Below are 16,230 nucleotides of genomic sequence, written 5' to 3'. Positions count from 1 at the left end.
CCTCCCATGGGTTAGCAAAGGCACTGGCAGATTCCTACAGGCAGAGAGGAGCAGCAGCTCCTTTGGGAACGAACCTGCAACATCAAATTCGATCTCCAGCACCACTTTGTTGGTGAGCGCCGCGTCCCGCAGGAGCTGGTTGGCCTCCTCCATGGTTCCGTCCTCCGTCGCGATGCCGTTGATGGAAAGGACTCTGTCTCCTACTTGCAGCAGTCCACACCTGCAGTTCACAGTGGGAAAAGAGGGAACGGGAACAAGGAGACAAGGGAAAAGAGGAAAGGAGGAAAAAACAACCCCACAACCAGCCATGAGTTACTTTTGCCGGGCAGATCTGTTACAAGACACACAAAGTACTGACATATTCTGCAGCAGTGGCCCCAAAGAGAAAATAACTTGTTTTGTTATGCCTGTCCCAGCGTCCCTGGAGGGGCACAAGGAAGCAAACCTTTGTGGATTTCTAAAGTTCAAACATACTTTGCTCCTAAATAACCATTTCTGGTCACATTTTTTGCAACAACCAAGGGGGGAAAAAAGTAACCCTCGCCTTTCTAAAAATCAACACCATGGCTGAGAGATGAGAATGATAAACACAAGGGAATGTGACTTCCTTCCCTATTGAACCACAAACAGCTCTTCCCATGCACCTGCACCCTCTGGAACACAAACTAATGGCATTGAAAATTGCACAGATTCCTCTGCTTAGTTCATGGCAAATACTGAAGCTGCAATCCAATAAACTCACTGAAATGTCTCAGCAATTTAGATAATCATTTATCCCTTCTAATTGCCTTTCTGGAAGCCAAATGAACAGTGATACTTTTTAACTGCTTTGAAAGGCCAATATTATTCCAGTGTGATGGCCTGACAATATAGCCACAACTGACCCTTTAGGGCTCTTGCTTTAGTCCCACTTTCTCCAGGAACAGAGATCAGCAGGATTTTTACTTTGGAAGGAGAACATGATGGCAAGGCTTCGTTGGAGATGTGCTGCTACAGCACATTTTGTCTCTTGGGACCCCCCTGGATTTATAAGCAAGGTGTTTTTCACACATTCCTACATTCAGTATCCACCCACACTCCCTTTTTTTAACATATACTGCAATACCAGCAAGATGATCCACCAAGTTATCTCCCACATTATCTCAGTCAGCTCCCACCTGGGCTGGCCCATGGCTCTACCAAAATAAGACTGCAGTGTTCCTTGCAACCAGGGGAAATTACTCATCTTCCTTCTCCTTTATCAGTTGTTCACTTTAACTACATCTTTTTAGACTTTCCACTTATCACCTGGCTGTCCACTAGATCAGAGCTTGGTTAACCACTCTTCACTCATCACTAACATAAGCTACAGAGTGGTCTCCAAAAGAGGTTTAGGGTTATGGCATCAAGTCTAAGGTTCCCCTCAAAATGTGTAGTTATTTTACCAGGAAGATGCTCCAGAAGACATTAGTTAGCCTGTTTTAAGCCTTCTCCAGAGAACCTTTATTCCCTTCCTGTTTAATGATCAAACACATCTTTGTCTTCCCCTTTCTTTCACAGATACCTTACAGAAGACAGCTTGTTTTTTTCTAAACCTTCCAGTCACTCTTCATCACTCACACCCAATTCAGTTGTAAGAAAACACAGCACCACAGCTTCCAGGCACACAAAGGCATCAAAGGCAACAGACACTTGACTGTATTATTCACGTCTAAACAACAGGATGCATATGAAAGGCTGAGTTATCAAGAAAAAGTACACACATCTGAATTCAAGAAAAATGAACAAGCACAACAGCTTGTGCCAGTGGCCCATCAAAAGCTGAGATATGAACAAGTTTAGAGAGAGCCCAGGGAGGTTATTTTATTGGTGGGAAGGTATATTCACACTTCTGCCTGAGTCCATGCCATCCATGGAAAAACACTGGCTACTTTATTAGATGCAAATTCAGAGCTGTTTGTTCAAGGATTCTTGGATTAGGACAGAGAACTCCATGATGTATAAATGAACCCACCCTTGTGAATAAATCACATCAAGTTTAATTACAGTCCTTTACTGGACTTGTGGCTATGCAGCCACATAGAAATATCAGCTAATAAAAACGAAGATGGCACTGAGTACAACAGAGATGGCTCCTCTGTCACCAAGAGGTCTCTTGCTATGGCAGCAGTGCAGCTTTTGCAAAGGAGGGATCAACAGCTGCATCACTCAGACATCACTGTCATCTCGAGCTCACACAGGGACACAATCCACTTTAGCACCACTCTTTCAGCCACACGGGCTGGGAGCTCATAGGATACTTTTACACGGCATCAAAGCAAATGTTTGCCACCTTTCCCACCAGAGCTGCCTTCTCCCAGAACAGCCATTTCTCATGTTTTTTCACTCAAGGTGCATTTGCCTGAGTCTTTTACAGCCAACAGCTCTGTTAGGTCAGAGGTATTTTATTTCTTTTATTATTAGCCTCAGTTAATCACAGTTGTTTAAGCCCTGGTCTTGCAGGTTTGTAAAAGTTTGTGGTGTGATGCCACAGCCTTCTGGCTTCCTCTACCAAGTACAAGGAGGCCTGACATCTCTTGTTAACCCTTCAGAATCATTCTAGAGACATCCATCTGCAGCTGCTATGTGTCCTCGCATTGGGAGTGGAGCCAGGGGAGCTAAGGGTCTTGCAGAGCTCTCCTTTGATTCATGGGATCCTACAAGAATCTTGAAACAGTTTTTCCAAAGAGAAAGCATTTGTCTCAGAGATGCTCAGTCTAACATCAGCACCTAAAAAGTGTTTTCAGACTGTGAGAGCAGAAGTGTCTTAAAATCAGAAAGAACAGGAGTGCAGGCATCTCCTGGAGTGAAAGACAGCACTATGGATGTGTTGGAGTCCATGATGGGAATACTTCCCTGGGGTAGAACAGATTTGCATCTTGCCATGACTCATTCCTTGGGCTTAAAGACAGCAACAGAGCAGCAGAGGTGTCTTGCTTGATACAGAGCAGCACATATTCAAGCCTCAGGCAGGATCTACACTGAAGAGCTCACTCAGCATCATCCATGTCTGCGTGGTCACTGCAGCTGTGGGGGAAGCAGCTGTGACCATGGCCACACTGCTGGATGCAGAAACTCATCCCTTGTGCCCTTACATGGCCCTGAGCCAGCCTGCACAGGTCAGACATGCACATCTGTGTGTGTGTGTGCACATCTGTGCCTGCACACTGGTGGGTGGGTCTCAGCCCCTAATGGATCAAAGCTCTGCTGACAGCTTCAGCCAGCTGCTAAACTTCTCTTTGCAAACTATTCATACCCAAAAGGCAGAAACACAATGATCAAACAACTGTGTCTGAGCAGAGCTACAAAAGATGTAGCTCAGCAGGAAGCATTGATTTTGGATACCAGGATGGAGAAGTCAGATACTCTCCCTCTGCTGCCAATGACAGCTGGGGGAGGAAGGACACAAAAGCTATGTGCTTCAAGGCAGCCAAGAGGGGATGTCTGCTTCCTTCCCCTTTCACCCTCCCTGCTGATAACAGGGGCTGAATCACTGTCTCATTCAGAACCCAAAAGCTTCATCATGCACCCTGGAAACAAAACAACAAGTGGGGAGGGAGGTCTATTAGAGGCTATTTGCAGTAAAACAAATCACAAGTCAGACAGGTGGGATTTTTTTGCATCAAACCGCTTGGCACAAACTAGCACAAAGCAGACAATAAATGTGAGGCAGCCCAACATCCCCAAAAAGAGGGTGATGTCATGCACTTCCCTGGTAGTACTCACACTTGCTTGCACATTGAATGTGGGCACCCCACAGGCAGCTCCTCCACAACAATCCAGATGGACAAAGCCAGTGTGGATCATGTGCTTGTACAACAGCACGTTCAGATCCATAGGTTTTGCAGTGTGTGTAAACATCCAGGTCAGATCCAGGGTGCTAAACCTGATCCCTATATCCCTAGAGCTCACCTTTTTGGCAAAGAGCAAAATCTGCAGCACAAGAAAGAGCACAGCCCAACCTCAGCTGGGAGCCCAGCCTGGTAAAGGGGATGAAAAGGGCTCTAATGTCTTGGGCTGCAGCTACAGCAGAACCCCTGAAGAGCAGGGAATAAGGTATCTTGAATGATGGAGCAAAGAGCTCTGTGAAACAGCAAGAAACAAAAAATGAAATAAAAACATAAAACTGCCTTTTTCACTTCACTGCAAACCCAGTGCACTTATCACTTCAAGATGGGGAGGAGAGACAGCATTTTCCTGCCAGCTAGGAAGAGCAGTATGGTTTAGGAAAGAATGAAATTCACAGCAGAGATTTAATCCCCAAATCAAATGCAGGCTGCAAATGCAGAGAGGATTGCTCCCAGTCTCCAGGAAGCAGCAGCCAGAAGAGCGTGAATGCTGCCGGGCAGGCAGCGCAAGGGCGAGCAGCGGGTGTGACACATCAGAGCCAGGCAAGGCTGCACCGCCAGTCACTGCTTTTCCTCCAGGCTTGGCAAGAGGATAAAGTAAAGCCAGGCAGATTTCAGCACATCTCCCTCGTCCCCTGGGACAGCAGGCTTTGTTGCTGCCTGATTTATAAAAGGAGTTTGGTGCTTCGCAACATGAACCAAGTTCACCCACAATAGAAGATAAAAAAAACCATAAAACCATCACCTTAATTTTTAAATCTTGTTTGGAAACAATCAAACAAACAAAAAGCATAACAGGCTTTTAAAATCTCTCTTAACCTGCTTCAAGACAGCTCTTTTTCCTGTGCCAGCCACTTGTCACTGTCCTCCCACAGACACAAGCACCAGGTACTCCTGTTCCGCCTTGCCTCTGCATTGGCTGACCAGAGAGGCTACAACACAGAGACTGGTCTGCACAGCAAGGACTTGCATGTCATTTTGCTGACACTTTTCCTGCCATATGAGTCTACGACTCCCCATGTGCTGTTTTTCTGGGCTGGCTCGAAGACACCAAACCTTCAGTACATGCTGATGGGGCCATCAGAGACTTCTCCAAGAAAGGCTCTGCAGCAGACACTGACTATGGCCACATTGCTGCACCTTTGGCACCCTTAGGGAGGACAGACCACAGTGATAATCAAAGGTGAGAAGAGAAATGAGCACAGGAACATTAAGTTCCAGCCTAAAGAAATCAGCTCTCCTCAAGAGATCAAGCCATGCTAGGACTTGACCTGTTTAGTTTCAAAAGCCTTACCAGAAGACACCTGGATTGTAGTGCACAGATACTCGAGCAGACTCTAAATCCAGCCAGCAAGGGTACTGGGAGCAGCTGAACTGTAGGGCTGAGGCTCCATCACTGGAGGAGTCACTGCTCCCAGTGTCTCAGGGTGATAGAGAGCAATTAATGCTGCTCCTCCCTTCTGCACTTTTCCCAGCATTACACAGCCAAAAGCAGGAGGGATTAACTGCAGCACCTACCTGCTACCTGCTACTAGAGCCCTACTTCTGCAGTTCAAAGCCTTGTCTTTATAGCCAGTTTATATAGCTGGGCTTTGCTACAACAAAATCAGTCAAAAAACATTTTGCAGGGGCCACTTATTTAGACCTTTTCCCTTTTTGCCCCTATACAAAAGATTTATCTTTCAAAGAGGAATAAAAAAAAAAAAAGAAAAGAAAAGGAATGGGAATGGCACTCTCACACAGACACACACTCCCTTCCTCCTCCTCCCAGACCAGCCGCAGCCTGGTGCCAAGACGTTCACCTGGGGTGCGAGGGAGGCCGCGGTCAGCCGACGAGTGCAGAAATGGCAGTGACAGTAAACCATGCCCAGTGAAGAATGGGAGATATTACAAGGATGATAGTAAATATCTAAATGAGCCTCTGAGGAGAGAAAACAAACCAAACCATGAAATGTTCAGTAGCAGCACCATCAGCATCCAAGGGCAAGGTCTCTAACCTCTCTGCCGGGCTGTCAGGCTCAATAAAACGGACGAGAGGTGGGGAAGACAGAGTTTCCGTAGCAAAGATGCCTCCCTGGAGCTGAAGTCCGAAGCCATTCAGAGGGTCTCCCCTGAGGACCACCTCTGTCGTCTCCGTGTGGACTATCTGCCCGCCAGGACCCACCGTGCTGGAGGCCAGCGACACTGAGAGGATGAGAGAGACAGAAGGTCAGGGCAGCCATGGTCAAGATAACAGCCTGGGTCCAGACCTTGGTCTGGTGGTGGTGGGGACAGTGACCAAGGATGAGGGAGGCACTGACAGTGCTGAGATGAGTGGCTCTACCCCGGCTAACCTTTGACAACAAGGACGGCAAGGCAAGCGTGCATGCCCCCTCCAACCCAGCCCGGCCCAAGACTGCTCTTACGTGAGCTCTTGTGCTCCTTCTTCTTCTGCCTCCTCCTCAGCATGGTGGTGCGGGGGCTCATGGGGTGGGAGCTGCGAGGTAGCGTGTTCGAGTTCTGGCACGGGAATCCCTGCGCGTTCATGGTGGGAGACGAGAAGTTGGCAGCCACCAGAGCTGGGGACACACAGAGCGCGTTAGGGACGTGCACAGGGGGATGAAGCAGTGGGTCCACTCACTAACAGTGTCACCAAACACCTCATGGGTTTGGAGCAGCTCCTCCTTTCCAGCTCCAGGGTGCAAGACTCAAGGAATGTTTGCTTCCAACAGTTTGGACGCAGCGCAATGTGTCCTCTTCCCTATCTTTCTGCCACAAGACAAGAAACCTGGGGCAGCACAGAGCCCACTCCTGACAAGAAGTGCATCTACAGATTTTGAAGTAGCCATAAGCCTGCTGTTAACAAGCACTATGGCACGAGGGCTGAGCTGGATGGGCTGTATCACATTCCTACACAACACCAGAGACACCTTTCCCTGTCCCACAGAAACTCATTTTTGCTGTATGAAACCAGGCCTGGGAACATGGGGTTACAGGATGGGTGCATGGGTCTGCCCAGCACACTGCTCTTGTCCCAGTTACCAGATATGTGTGTGCTGGGCTGCAGATACTGATTTTGTACCTGAGCACTGGGCCGTGGTAGCAGAACTAGATGACTGAGGAGGAAACAAGTGACAAGCCACACTATGGATCTGAATATTAAGGAAATGGAGGGTCACAACAAGAACGAACACGGGCAGGATGAGGGCAATGCCATGCAGTGAGGTTACATTTGCAGTAATCCTGTCCAGATGTCTGGGTCCAAGTGGGTGTCTTGCAGTGTCCGGGGTGGTGGGTGTGACAGTAGTTGACACAGGGGTCCCAGCAGTGATGGTGGTCACTCTTCTGCACCTTGACTGATAGCGTCCAGGGGAGCAGAAATTGACACAGGCAGGAAGGAGAAATGAGAGAAAGAAAAGGGAAGAACCATAAGCCAGGAGATTGTAGAAAAGAGCTTTATACTGACTCTGAATAAGTCAGGACCCAACCACAGCACATCAAACATCAGCAGCAAAAATGCAACCCCACATAACCTCATGACACTTGATGCAACGTGGCAGAAATCCACCCCTTTCCCACAATAAATTCCACATCCAGTGCCACCAGCCTGACTCAGCCATGCTGGCAGTGCACACATGTCATTACCATTTGCAGTCTGTTGTGTGACATGCAGAAGCTTCATCCAGCCAGGAGTTTCCTGCAGAGGTGCAGAGGCCATCAGCACTCTCTGACAGCACCGGGGAAGCCTCCTCGTGCTGTTTCCCACCTTGCTGCCAGAGCTGCCCTCCCATGACAAGGCTCAACACCTTCCCCACGTGCTGTGAGCACTTTGTTTGGCTTCAGCATTCAGCTGTTTAGCAGCTATTCTTGCACAGGAATGCACACATGGATGAAAGACAGGAGAAGCAGAGAGCCACCTCCAGCTCACCACAACAAAAGGGGGTTTATACACCACTGCTTAAATTAAGGATGCCATCAGCACAGGAAATATGCCAATGCTGTGGCAAACAGCAAATGAAAGCATAGCACCAACATGGCAGAGCCTGTTCAAGGGCACAGCACTGCTTTAACTTCAACCTTAACCCCAGCACATGCTGGCAGAATCTGTTGCAGTGTGCAGGAAATCCCTGTCCAGGAACTGCAGCTTTGCAACACCAATTAATGAAGCCACAAGTCTCTTCTGAAGTGCCTCAAACCGTCCCCAGGCACAGGTCCCTTTTCTGTTCTCACTGACACTCCTTTTCCCCCTGGGCAGCACAGGGTCAGTTTGGTTTTCCTTGTCCAACCCCAGGTGTTCTGTTCCAAATCTCTGCACCATGCTGCCTGATTCTGTTTTCCTCCAAGAGGAATTTCTGACTAACAAGCAAGATTTCAAGCTTTTTTATTCAGCTAAGCATGGAGAGCATCACCGCAGCCACACATTATCCCAGGGTTCTTCATCTCACAGCCACTTGCACTGACATGCCACCACCTTCCCAGGATGACATCTCCTCCTGCCTCTGGGTCCTCTGACCAGGCAGAAATGCCACCAGCACTGGCACTACCAGAACCTTCTGAGGGTGCAAACCTGGGAGAGGGACTTATTTTGTTTACTGAGCCCACCCAGAGATCTCCTCAAAAGGTCATCTGTTAGTGCCTTGAACTGCAGAAATCCATTTTCTGTGTGTGCATCACAGGCATTAAATCATTTAGGTCAGATTTTCCAGACAATAAAGTGATTATATTTAGTCTTTGCTACACATTTAGTGAGTTTAGCACTTAGTCTATCAAGCTGTTAAAAACATACTTCCAGCTCTGGGGTTTCTGTTTTGTTTATTTTTAAAAGTAAATTTTGAGCCAGGCAGCTTTTAAAAACAACAATCAAATTATCTATAGCTAGAGAAAAAGAAAAGTTCTTAATAAAATTAAACACTTTGAACATAGGGGACAGAGCTTATGGGCATATATACAAAATAATTTAATCCATTTATAACAACTAAAACTCTCCCATTTGTCTATTAATTCTTAGCTTACACTGACAACAATAAAAAAAAAGTGCCTTTGAAACTCAGCTGTTAGCAAATTCAGGGAGAGGAGGCATTTTGGACAATTCTGTGAAAAAAACCCTACAACAGCCTTCCCCAATCTTTCACATATCATCCCTGCCTGAGGAAAGCCATCCATCCCAGCACTGCTCCTGGGCACCATCTGTCCCCATTGATCCTGTGAGCAGGGCATAATCCTCCCACAAACTCTCCAAGTGCCCCCAGAACCACAGAGAAAGTCAGCTCAGTTTGACAAATCCCATGCTTCAGCATTAGGCCATATTTCTGCATGGCAACTGATCCAGCATCAGATCCCTCTCCATCTCCTCCAACCAGATGCTGATTGCACAAGAAACCACTTTTAAAAAATATAACAATGAACACCATGCATTCACAGGCTGGAAGGACTCAGTAATGCAAGTGCTGAACAGGGATGGATCTGCATCATATCCTCTCCTCAGTTTCTTTTCCTGGGCTCCACTCTCTTGCCAACCACAAGAGTTTGTTTTTGCAGGGTCCATGTTTCCTCACTCTCCCTGTTTGTTAAACTCAGAAAGAGCAGCCTGTGGAGTTGGCATGGCATCCTTCTCTATGACCCCTCATGTGTTAAAGAGTTTAATCAAAAGTGGGAACAACTGTTACATCCCTGAGTTTTCACACTCATGTGTTGCAATTGCTGTCCCAAGCTTGTGTTCTGTACTTCTGCCACAGCAAACTGATCTGTGTATGGGGGTGATCTGATCACAGACTCTGATCACACCAAGCTGTCCTTCCACAGAGCCTCCTTCTCCTGAGCAGCTGCACATATTCTCAAGAAGATTAGGAGCAGGGCACTAATGGAAGGAGAAGAATACTTCATTTTAACGGCCATTGAAAAAGGATTATAGCGTTCCATTTCTTCGTGGGCACAAAGGTCAAGTCATCCATTCACTTTGTTAAACTGCTTCAATTCTGCACAATTTGGACTGGACATGTAAGGAATTTATTTCTAGACACAGAGATGTTTTTAGGTTTTAGGTTTCACTGTATCAGTTTAAGGAAGGCCGTAAGATATTTCCCTCCTTTCCCCAAACCGCCCTAGAAGAGAGTGGAAAGAGCAGATGTGCCCAGGGCTACTGTGCATCAATATTATTAAAATGCATGTCCCTGAGAGACAAGTGATTAAAAATGGTGGAAAAAGGGACTGGTACTCAACAGTCATACCCAAAACACCTGAATTACAAGACTGCCAGTACAGAGTGTAACAAAACTGCAGGCAAGAGCTGCAACAAATACACTAATACTGAGGCAATTGTCACAATGAAATTTATAGGAGAGCCTGAGACAGCTTCTCATGTGGAGAGAGGAACTAACAGTGGGCAACAAGAATGCTCACCAGGGTGAATTCCTAATGCCATTTTACAGGCATTTTGGGCTTGATCTTACTGCAGCTGGAATTTACTTCCTTGGTATTTCTTTTGTATGGCTGGTGGAAATCAGCAGCTACAGACGGATTCACTCTGTGTCTGGCTGCCCAGACACAGCTGCCTCTCAAGCAGGCTGGTCTGAAAGATGAACGCTTGCATTCCAGCTTTGGAAGTTCATCAGGACACTGTCCAGGTATTGAACACATCCTTTACAAAGCCTTATCAGGAATCAGCAAATAAAAACTGAGCTTGGAAATATATTTGCTAGCAGCAAGGTTGTTTTCCTCCCTCTCGATCAAAGTCTCTTATCTGAGGCACTAAGGAAGTGACTTGCACAGTACTCAGCACTGCAAAACCCTGGGATTCCCATCTTCAATTTCCCTATTCAAGCACAGATGTTCAGATGTTGCCTCTTTTTCCTATTCACATTCTTGAAGAACATCATCTAATCACATACATTTCATCAAAACATAATTTTTTTTTCCCTCTACAGATGTCTCTCTTTGGAATCTGTTGCCAGCACTCAAAAGCAAGAACCCCTTGTAGGGACCTAAAGTGAGTTTTGAGGGTGACCAACAGCGTAGGCACAGAAGACACACCTGTTTCTGGAGGCTTCAAAGGCAGCCTGCTTTGGTGAACAGGTAATATCTCCAGCTTGACATTTTCAGAAGTGGCAGCTAAAAGCTGAGTTGCCTCTAATAAGGAGCAGTGCTCTGTGCTTGTGCCATCAATGGAGAGAATGTGGTCACCAACGTGCAACGCGCCACATCTGCAAAGGGAACAGCAGGAGAGGCAATTACACACATGGCCAAAATCTCCTTTCAGTAAGGAGAACACACACAAAATTCAACTGCAAATTAGTGTTCAAATTCTTGTTAATTTCTTTTCATATAGATTTTTTTTTTCATTCCAATTTGAACCTCAGGTTCATCTATTACCCAGCTAGGATGGTTGTCATGGTTTGACACTGGCCCAATGCCAGGCACCCACAACAGCCACTCACTCACCCTCCCCTTCCACAGCTGGGCAGAGGAGAGGAAAAAAAAATTAAACAAAGGGTTCATGAGTCAAGATAAGAAATGGGAAAAAACACTCCAAGGGCAAAACAGGATCAACCTCAAGGCACAAAGTAAATTCATTACTAACAAAATCAGAGAATAATGAGAAGTGCTGAAAACACCTTTTCTTCCTCTAATCCCTCCCTCCTTTCCCCTTACAGTGCAAGAAGACAGGGGTGGGGGTTTTGGTCAGTTCATCACCCGAGGTTTTCTTCCACTGCACAGGGAGAGGAGTTTTTCCCCTGTGAGGCTGTGGGGTCCCTCCCACGGAGACAATTCTCAGTGAACTTGTCCAACATGGTTCCAGTCTCACCAGCTGCACCACACCTGCTGCAATGTGAATTCCCCCCACGGGCACACAGGCCTCCCAAAACTGCTGTGGCATGGGTCTCTCTTCCACAGGGTGCAGTCCTCCAAGGACAGGCTGCTCCAGCCTGGGAGCAGGGCCCTCTCTCCATGGAGTCTCCCACTGGGTCACAGCCTCCTGCAGGGAGCATGGGCACCTCCCCCTCGGGCTGTGGGTGGATTTCTGCATCCCCCATGGATCCCCACGGGCTGTGGGTGGATCTCTGTGTCCCCCATGGATCCCCCTGGGCTGTGGGTGGATCTCTGTGTCCCCTGTGGATCCCCACGGGCTGTGGGTGGATCTCTGCATCCCCCGTGGATCCCCACGGGCTGTGCCCCTCCTTCCCCACTGACCTTGGTGTCTCCATGTTGTTTCCCTCACGTGTTCTCACCTCCTCCTCTTCTCTAGCTGGAATTAACACTGCATGCAAAATTTTCTTTTGGTTTTCTTCTTAAGTGTGTTATTACAGAGCCGTTACCACCATCTCTAATTGGCCCAGCTTTGGCCAGCAGCCATCAGGGATTGGCTTTGCTGGACATGGTGGAAGCTTCCAGCAGCTTCTCACAGAAACCACTTCTGTGGCACCCTCTGCTACCAAAAACCAGGCCGTGCAACACCAACACATTCATGTTTGAGTCAGTGTTGTTGATGGCTTCACAAAAAATCTTTTACATTTGTAAGAGTGCCCTTCATAGCCAGTCTGGATGGCTAAGGGCTCACCCAGCAGTATAGTTATGTCCTGAGAGCCAGCAGTTCAGCTCAGCAGCACAGCTGAACACAGCTAGTGCTGCACAGCAGCCTGTCTGTGCATCCCCACGTGAAGGGTTTCCTGCCTTGTCTGGCAGGAAAAGGCTTCAGCCACAAGTTTCCCTAATAGGCTTTAGCCATTTCACAGCTCCAGCACAGTCAGACCTGAGGTTTTTAAAGCTCAGCTTTCACATGCACTGAGTTACCTGCATTCCTGGTGAGGAGTGTCCACTGCTGGTGGGTCAGATATTTTTAGCGTACACAGTGATAAGAACATGTGGACATGAAGATTTCAAAGCAAGACTGAGAAGAATGGCTTATAACTAAGAAGGGGGTAAAAAAGCAGCAGAGAAAGGAAAAGCAGAGCTAGGAACAGTCTGTTCAGATCTGTACCTGTCCACCACGCTGGCTGGCTTGATCTTGTCGATGACAATGACCTGCTTGTTCCGGTGCATGGCTGTGGTCAGTGTGATTCCCAGCGTAGACCCTGGAGTCTTTGCTATTTCAACTAGTAAAGGACCAGAAGCATTTGCTACAGTATCTGCAAAACAAGAGAGCACCTGAAGACACTTCTCATACAGCCTTTTCCATCTCTAAATGCAGGGGTTGGCCAACATTTGCTGACAGTGCCATGTGAAGCAGCAAATCTTTAGCTTGGACATCTATGGTCCATGTCACATGGTGAGTTAACAAAGCAGAAGACTCAAGAAGCAAAACTGTCTCTGCACAAAATCTATATGATAATGAAGAGTATTATAACAATTCACTTATGGAAAGGACTCTCCTCTCTCTTCACTTTGGATTAAATAGCAATATTGAGGAATAGATTGCTCAAAGGCTTTGCAACAGTCACATCAATGGTATTACAAGCACAAAAAAGGAAGATCATTAGGACATCACTGTTGCTGGCTTTTTCGCAAACAAACCAAAACGAAAAGGTACAAGGATACAGGATCCCATTATCTGAAGTACACAGATGTTTCATGGCTGATGACAAGCCAGTCAACTCCTCTCTGCTTCAGCACCAGCTTCAACATACCACCTCAACTGCTTGTTTGAGCTCCTCCAGTGTGACAGTGGGAGCAGACCCAGCACTGCCAACCCCCTGCTCACAACAGCCTCCTCTCCCATCAGACAATACAGGGGCAACTCACTTTTAAAAGATGCATCCCTGCAATAAGCCTAATAGATGCTGTGAGACTATGAAACTCCTATGAAATTGCACCCGTTAGCATCAGCCTGCATCAAACCTATCCATCTCTTCCGAGGAAGGGGGAGGACAAAGAAAGCCTGTGATTCTGGCTGATTAGACAGAAATTCCCTCCAGCTCTATTACACACATTTGCTTCCAGATTACCTAAAGCCATCATGAAGAGATGGGATTCACAAATGTATTATCACCATCAGACATCCAATAACCAGCACCCCCATGTGTAGGTGACAGCCCCCACAAAAGCACTCATGAAGACCCAGCCATCACTTCAAAGGAAAGGCCAGAAGAGCCCTCTGAGCACCTGATGCCTCCTCAACCCTTAATTATTCATAGTAAGGCTTTTCCCTTCCAAAGATACGCTCCACTAAAAATGCTGATGCTACTTGGCTCCAAACCTGATGCATGGCTCAGTCTTGTTCTCTGATAAATGGGAACTTTAATGTAGATCTGGGAAGCTAAGCTGCAGCAAGGTCTTTTCTGAGATTTGTTGAAGATACTGAGTCTCTGGAGACAGAAATTTACCTTGGAAATTCCCCTTGGGGATCAGCCAAGGGATGTTCAGGCTCTGGTCTACTCACAGTGCCATTTTTCACAGGAAGCAGGAGGAATGAGCCACATTAAAGGTTATGCAGGCTTCACATAAAATACTGTTTATTCTCTGATGAAAAGGACCGCTGGGAAGATCAGCAAGCCTGGTAAAAAGCACAGTCCCAGTTTAATCAAAAGATACACAAAGCACCCAGCTAAAACCTGCAGAAGGTGCACTTAAGTATTTGTTAGCAAAGGAAGCAGAAGAGACTGAGGATCTCTTCCAACAGCAAACACCAGGTATATGTCAGTTTTGCAGCCAGTTTTTTTTGTGTATGTCCAGCACATGTCCTCTGAAGAGGGACATGGATTTATATCCCTCCAGCTGAAGGGAAGAAGAAAAAGAAAATAAAAAGAGCTTGCTGGACCATCAGACCTTTCTTTGCAAGGAAAACACCTACTCCTCTCCAGTTTACCCAGCGTCCAAGCTGCTCAGCTTTGCCAAGTGCTTCCCAAGGAGGTCTCAGCAAGATGGTGAGAAGAAAGAGCCTCAGGACCTCAGAACCAGGGTTATTAGCAAGACTGTAGGAAACCACAGTCCCGCCTCCAACCCATGGTGACTTCTCCTGCCACACACAGCATGGGCCACCTTGCTGTCCCTTTTAATTCTCAACTCCATCACAGATGAGAATTGCTCCAAATCCATTTCATAGAGGCATTTATTGAGGAAATACCAACTAAGCCTCTATTAATTATTCTAGGAGAAGATTTGCCTCAAATCAAAGGTCAGGAGTCAGCAATCCAGCAATATTTGTGAGGTGTGGTTAACATGGAGCTATTACACCTGAGCTAATTTTTAAAGAAACACAGAAGGGACAGAGCGGGCCATGCAATAACTTGACTGTAAGAAGTCAATTGGCATTGCTGCACTGGCACCAAGAGGTGTTTCTGCACCATCATACACGACTACAGCCTCCCAGGAGGACACAAAGGGCTGTGCAACACCTGCTCACACCCACAAGCTTGTGGGGTACTCAGAAATATTGTGATAGATACAAGGGGAACAGAGCCTGCTCCAGGTTCTCACTCACCCCAGTGCTGAAGATATGGGAAAGGTGACCACCCCGCCACTCTAAAACAGGGGGTTGGCAGGTGTTTCATTCTTGCACTAGGTTTCTGAGCCTCACTTGGCTTTGCTCACCTCTCTAAGGAGGAATGGCTCTTGTAACCAGCCTGGGAAGTGCAATTGCTTGGGGAATAAGCCAAGTGTAATGGTAGGGATGAATTTTTCCTGCTGTAACGCACTTTGGGAGAGAGGAGGGAGTAGAAAATGAGAAGAAGGGAAATGGAAAACGAAAGGGAAAATGAGAAGAAGGGAAAGGGGAAAGAGGAAATGGGAGAGGGGAAAGGGGAAAGGGAAAAGAGTGAAGGGTAAGAAAGAAGGAAAGGGACATTCCTTGCAAATGCAAACAAAATAAACCAAAATCTCCTGGAAGAACCAAACTGAGGAGCTACACCCTTCCTGACACAGCCCAGCAGCTCTTGTCCCCTGCAGCTTGACAGGCACATGGAGGCATTTGACTTGCTGGGCCCCTCTTCAGGCTCTAGCCCCTGCCATTGCTCAGCAGACACTGACAAGTCACCCACTTGTAGGACACTACCAGCCCTCCACTAGGTCAGCTCCATAGGCTTAAAACACTTCAGCCTAAAATTGAATGGGTGGAGGGGCAGCCAGGGGAAGAGAGAGGAGGAAAAGGACACAGCAAACTGTTTTGCTCATCCATCATCTCTGACAGCAACCTTCCCCCCTCCATGAGTCAACCCTAAATGCTTGCAGCCCAGATCCTTGATCCTTGGTAGATGGCACACACAGATTATTTACAAAGTAACTACTCAAATACCATTTTCTGGGTGGTCAGTTTATTTGAGGTGATTTTTTTTTTTCATTCTCCCCTGTTTTTCAAAAGACCTATAAGATAAAGTGCAGCCATGGGAAAGCATCTGTTCATTGCAAAGATCATCTGGCATCAGCAAAGGGCAGAGATTTTCCCAATGCCCCTGGA

The 16,230-nt window shown here is 47.0% G+C and overlaps 1 protein-coding gene across 3 annotated transcripts in view; it reads right to left on the bottom strand.

Annotated features, from left to right (window-relative positions):
- The window catches only part of GRIP2 (glutamate receptor interacting protein 2), a 256,470-nt gene that overhangs the window by 32,982 nt on the left and 207,258 nt on the right, over positions 1 to 16,230 (bottom strand). For all 3 annotated transcript variants that reach the window (XM_053989595.1, XM_053989597.1, XM_053989596.1), the window contains exons 8-13: positions 12,820 to 12,967; positions 10,875 to 11,044; positions 7,076 to 7,201; positions 6,272 to 6,424; positions 5,864 to 6,050; positions 75 to 220 (exon numbers count right to left, since the gene is read on the bottom strand). In XM_053989595.1, the coding sequence (XP_053845570.1) occupies positions 75 to 220; positions 5,864 to 6,050; positions 6,272 to 6,424; positions 7,076 to 7,201; positions 10,875 to 11,044; positions 12,820 to 12,967 (930 nt within the window). The remainder of the gene's footprint in view (positions 1 to 74; positions 221 to 5,863; positions 6,051 to 6,271; positions 6,425 to 7,075; positions 7,202 to 10,874; positions 11,045 to 12,819; positions 12,968 to 16,230) is intronic.

This window comes from Vidua macroura, chromosome 13 (genome assembly GCF_024509145.1).
Source record: "Vidua macroura isolate BioBank_ID:100142 chromosome 13, ASM2450914v1, whole genome shotgun sequence".
Taxonomy (NCBI): domain Eukaryota; kingdom Metazoa; phylum Chordata; class Aves; order Passeriformes; family Viduidae; genus Vidua; species Vidua macroura.
This window is presented reverse-complemented; position numbering and strand designations above follow the sequence as displayed.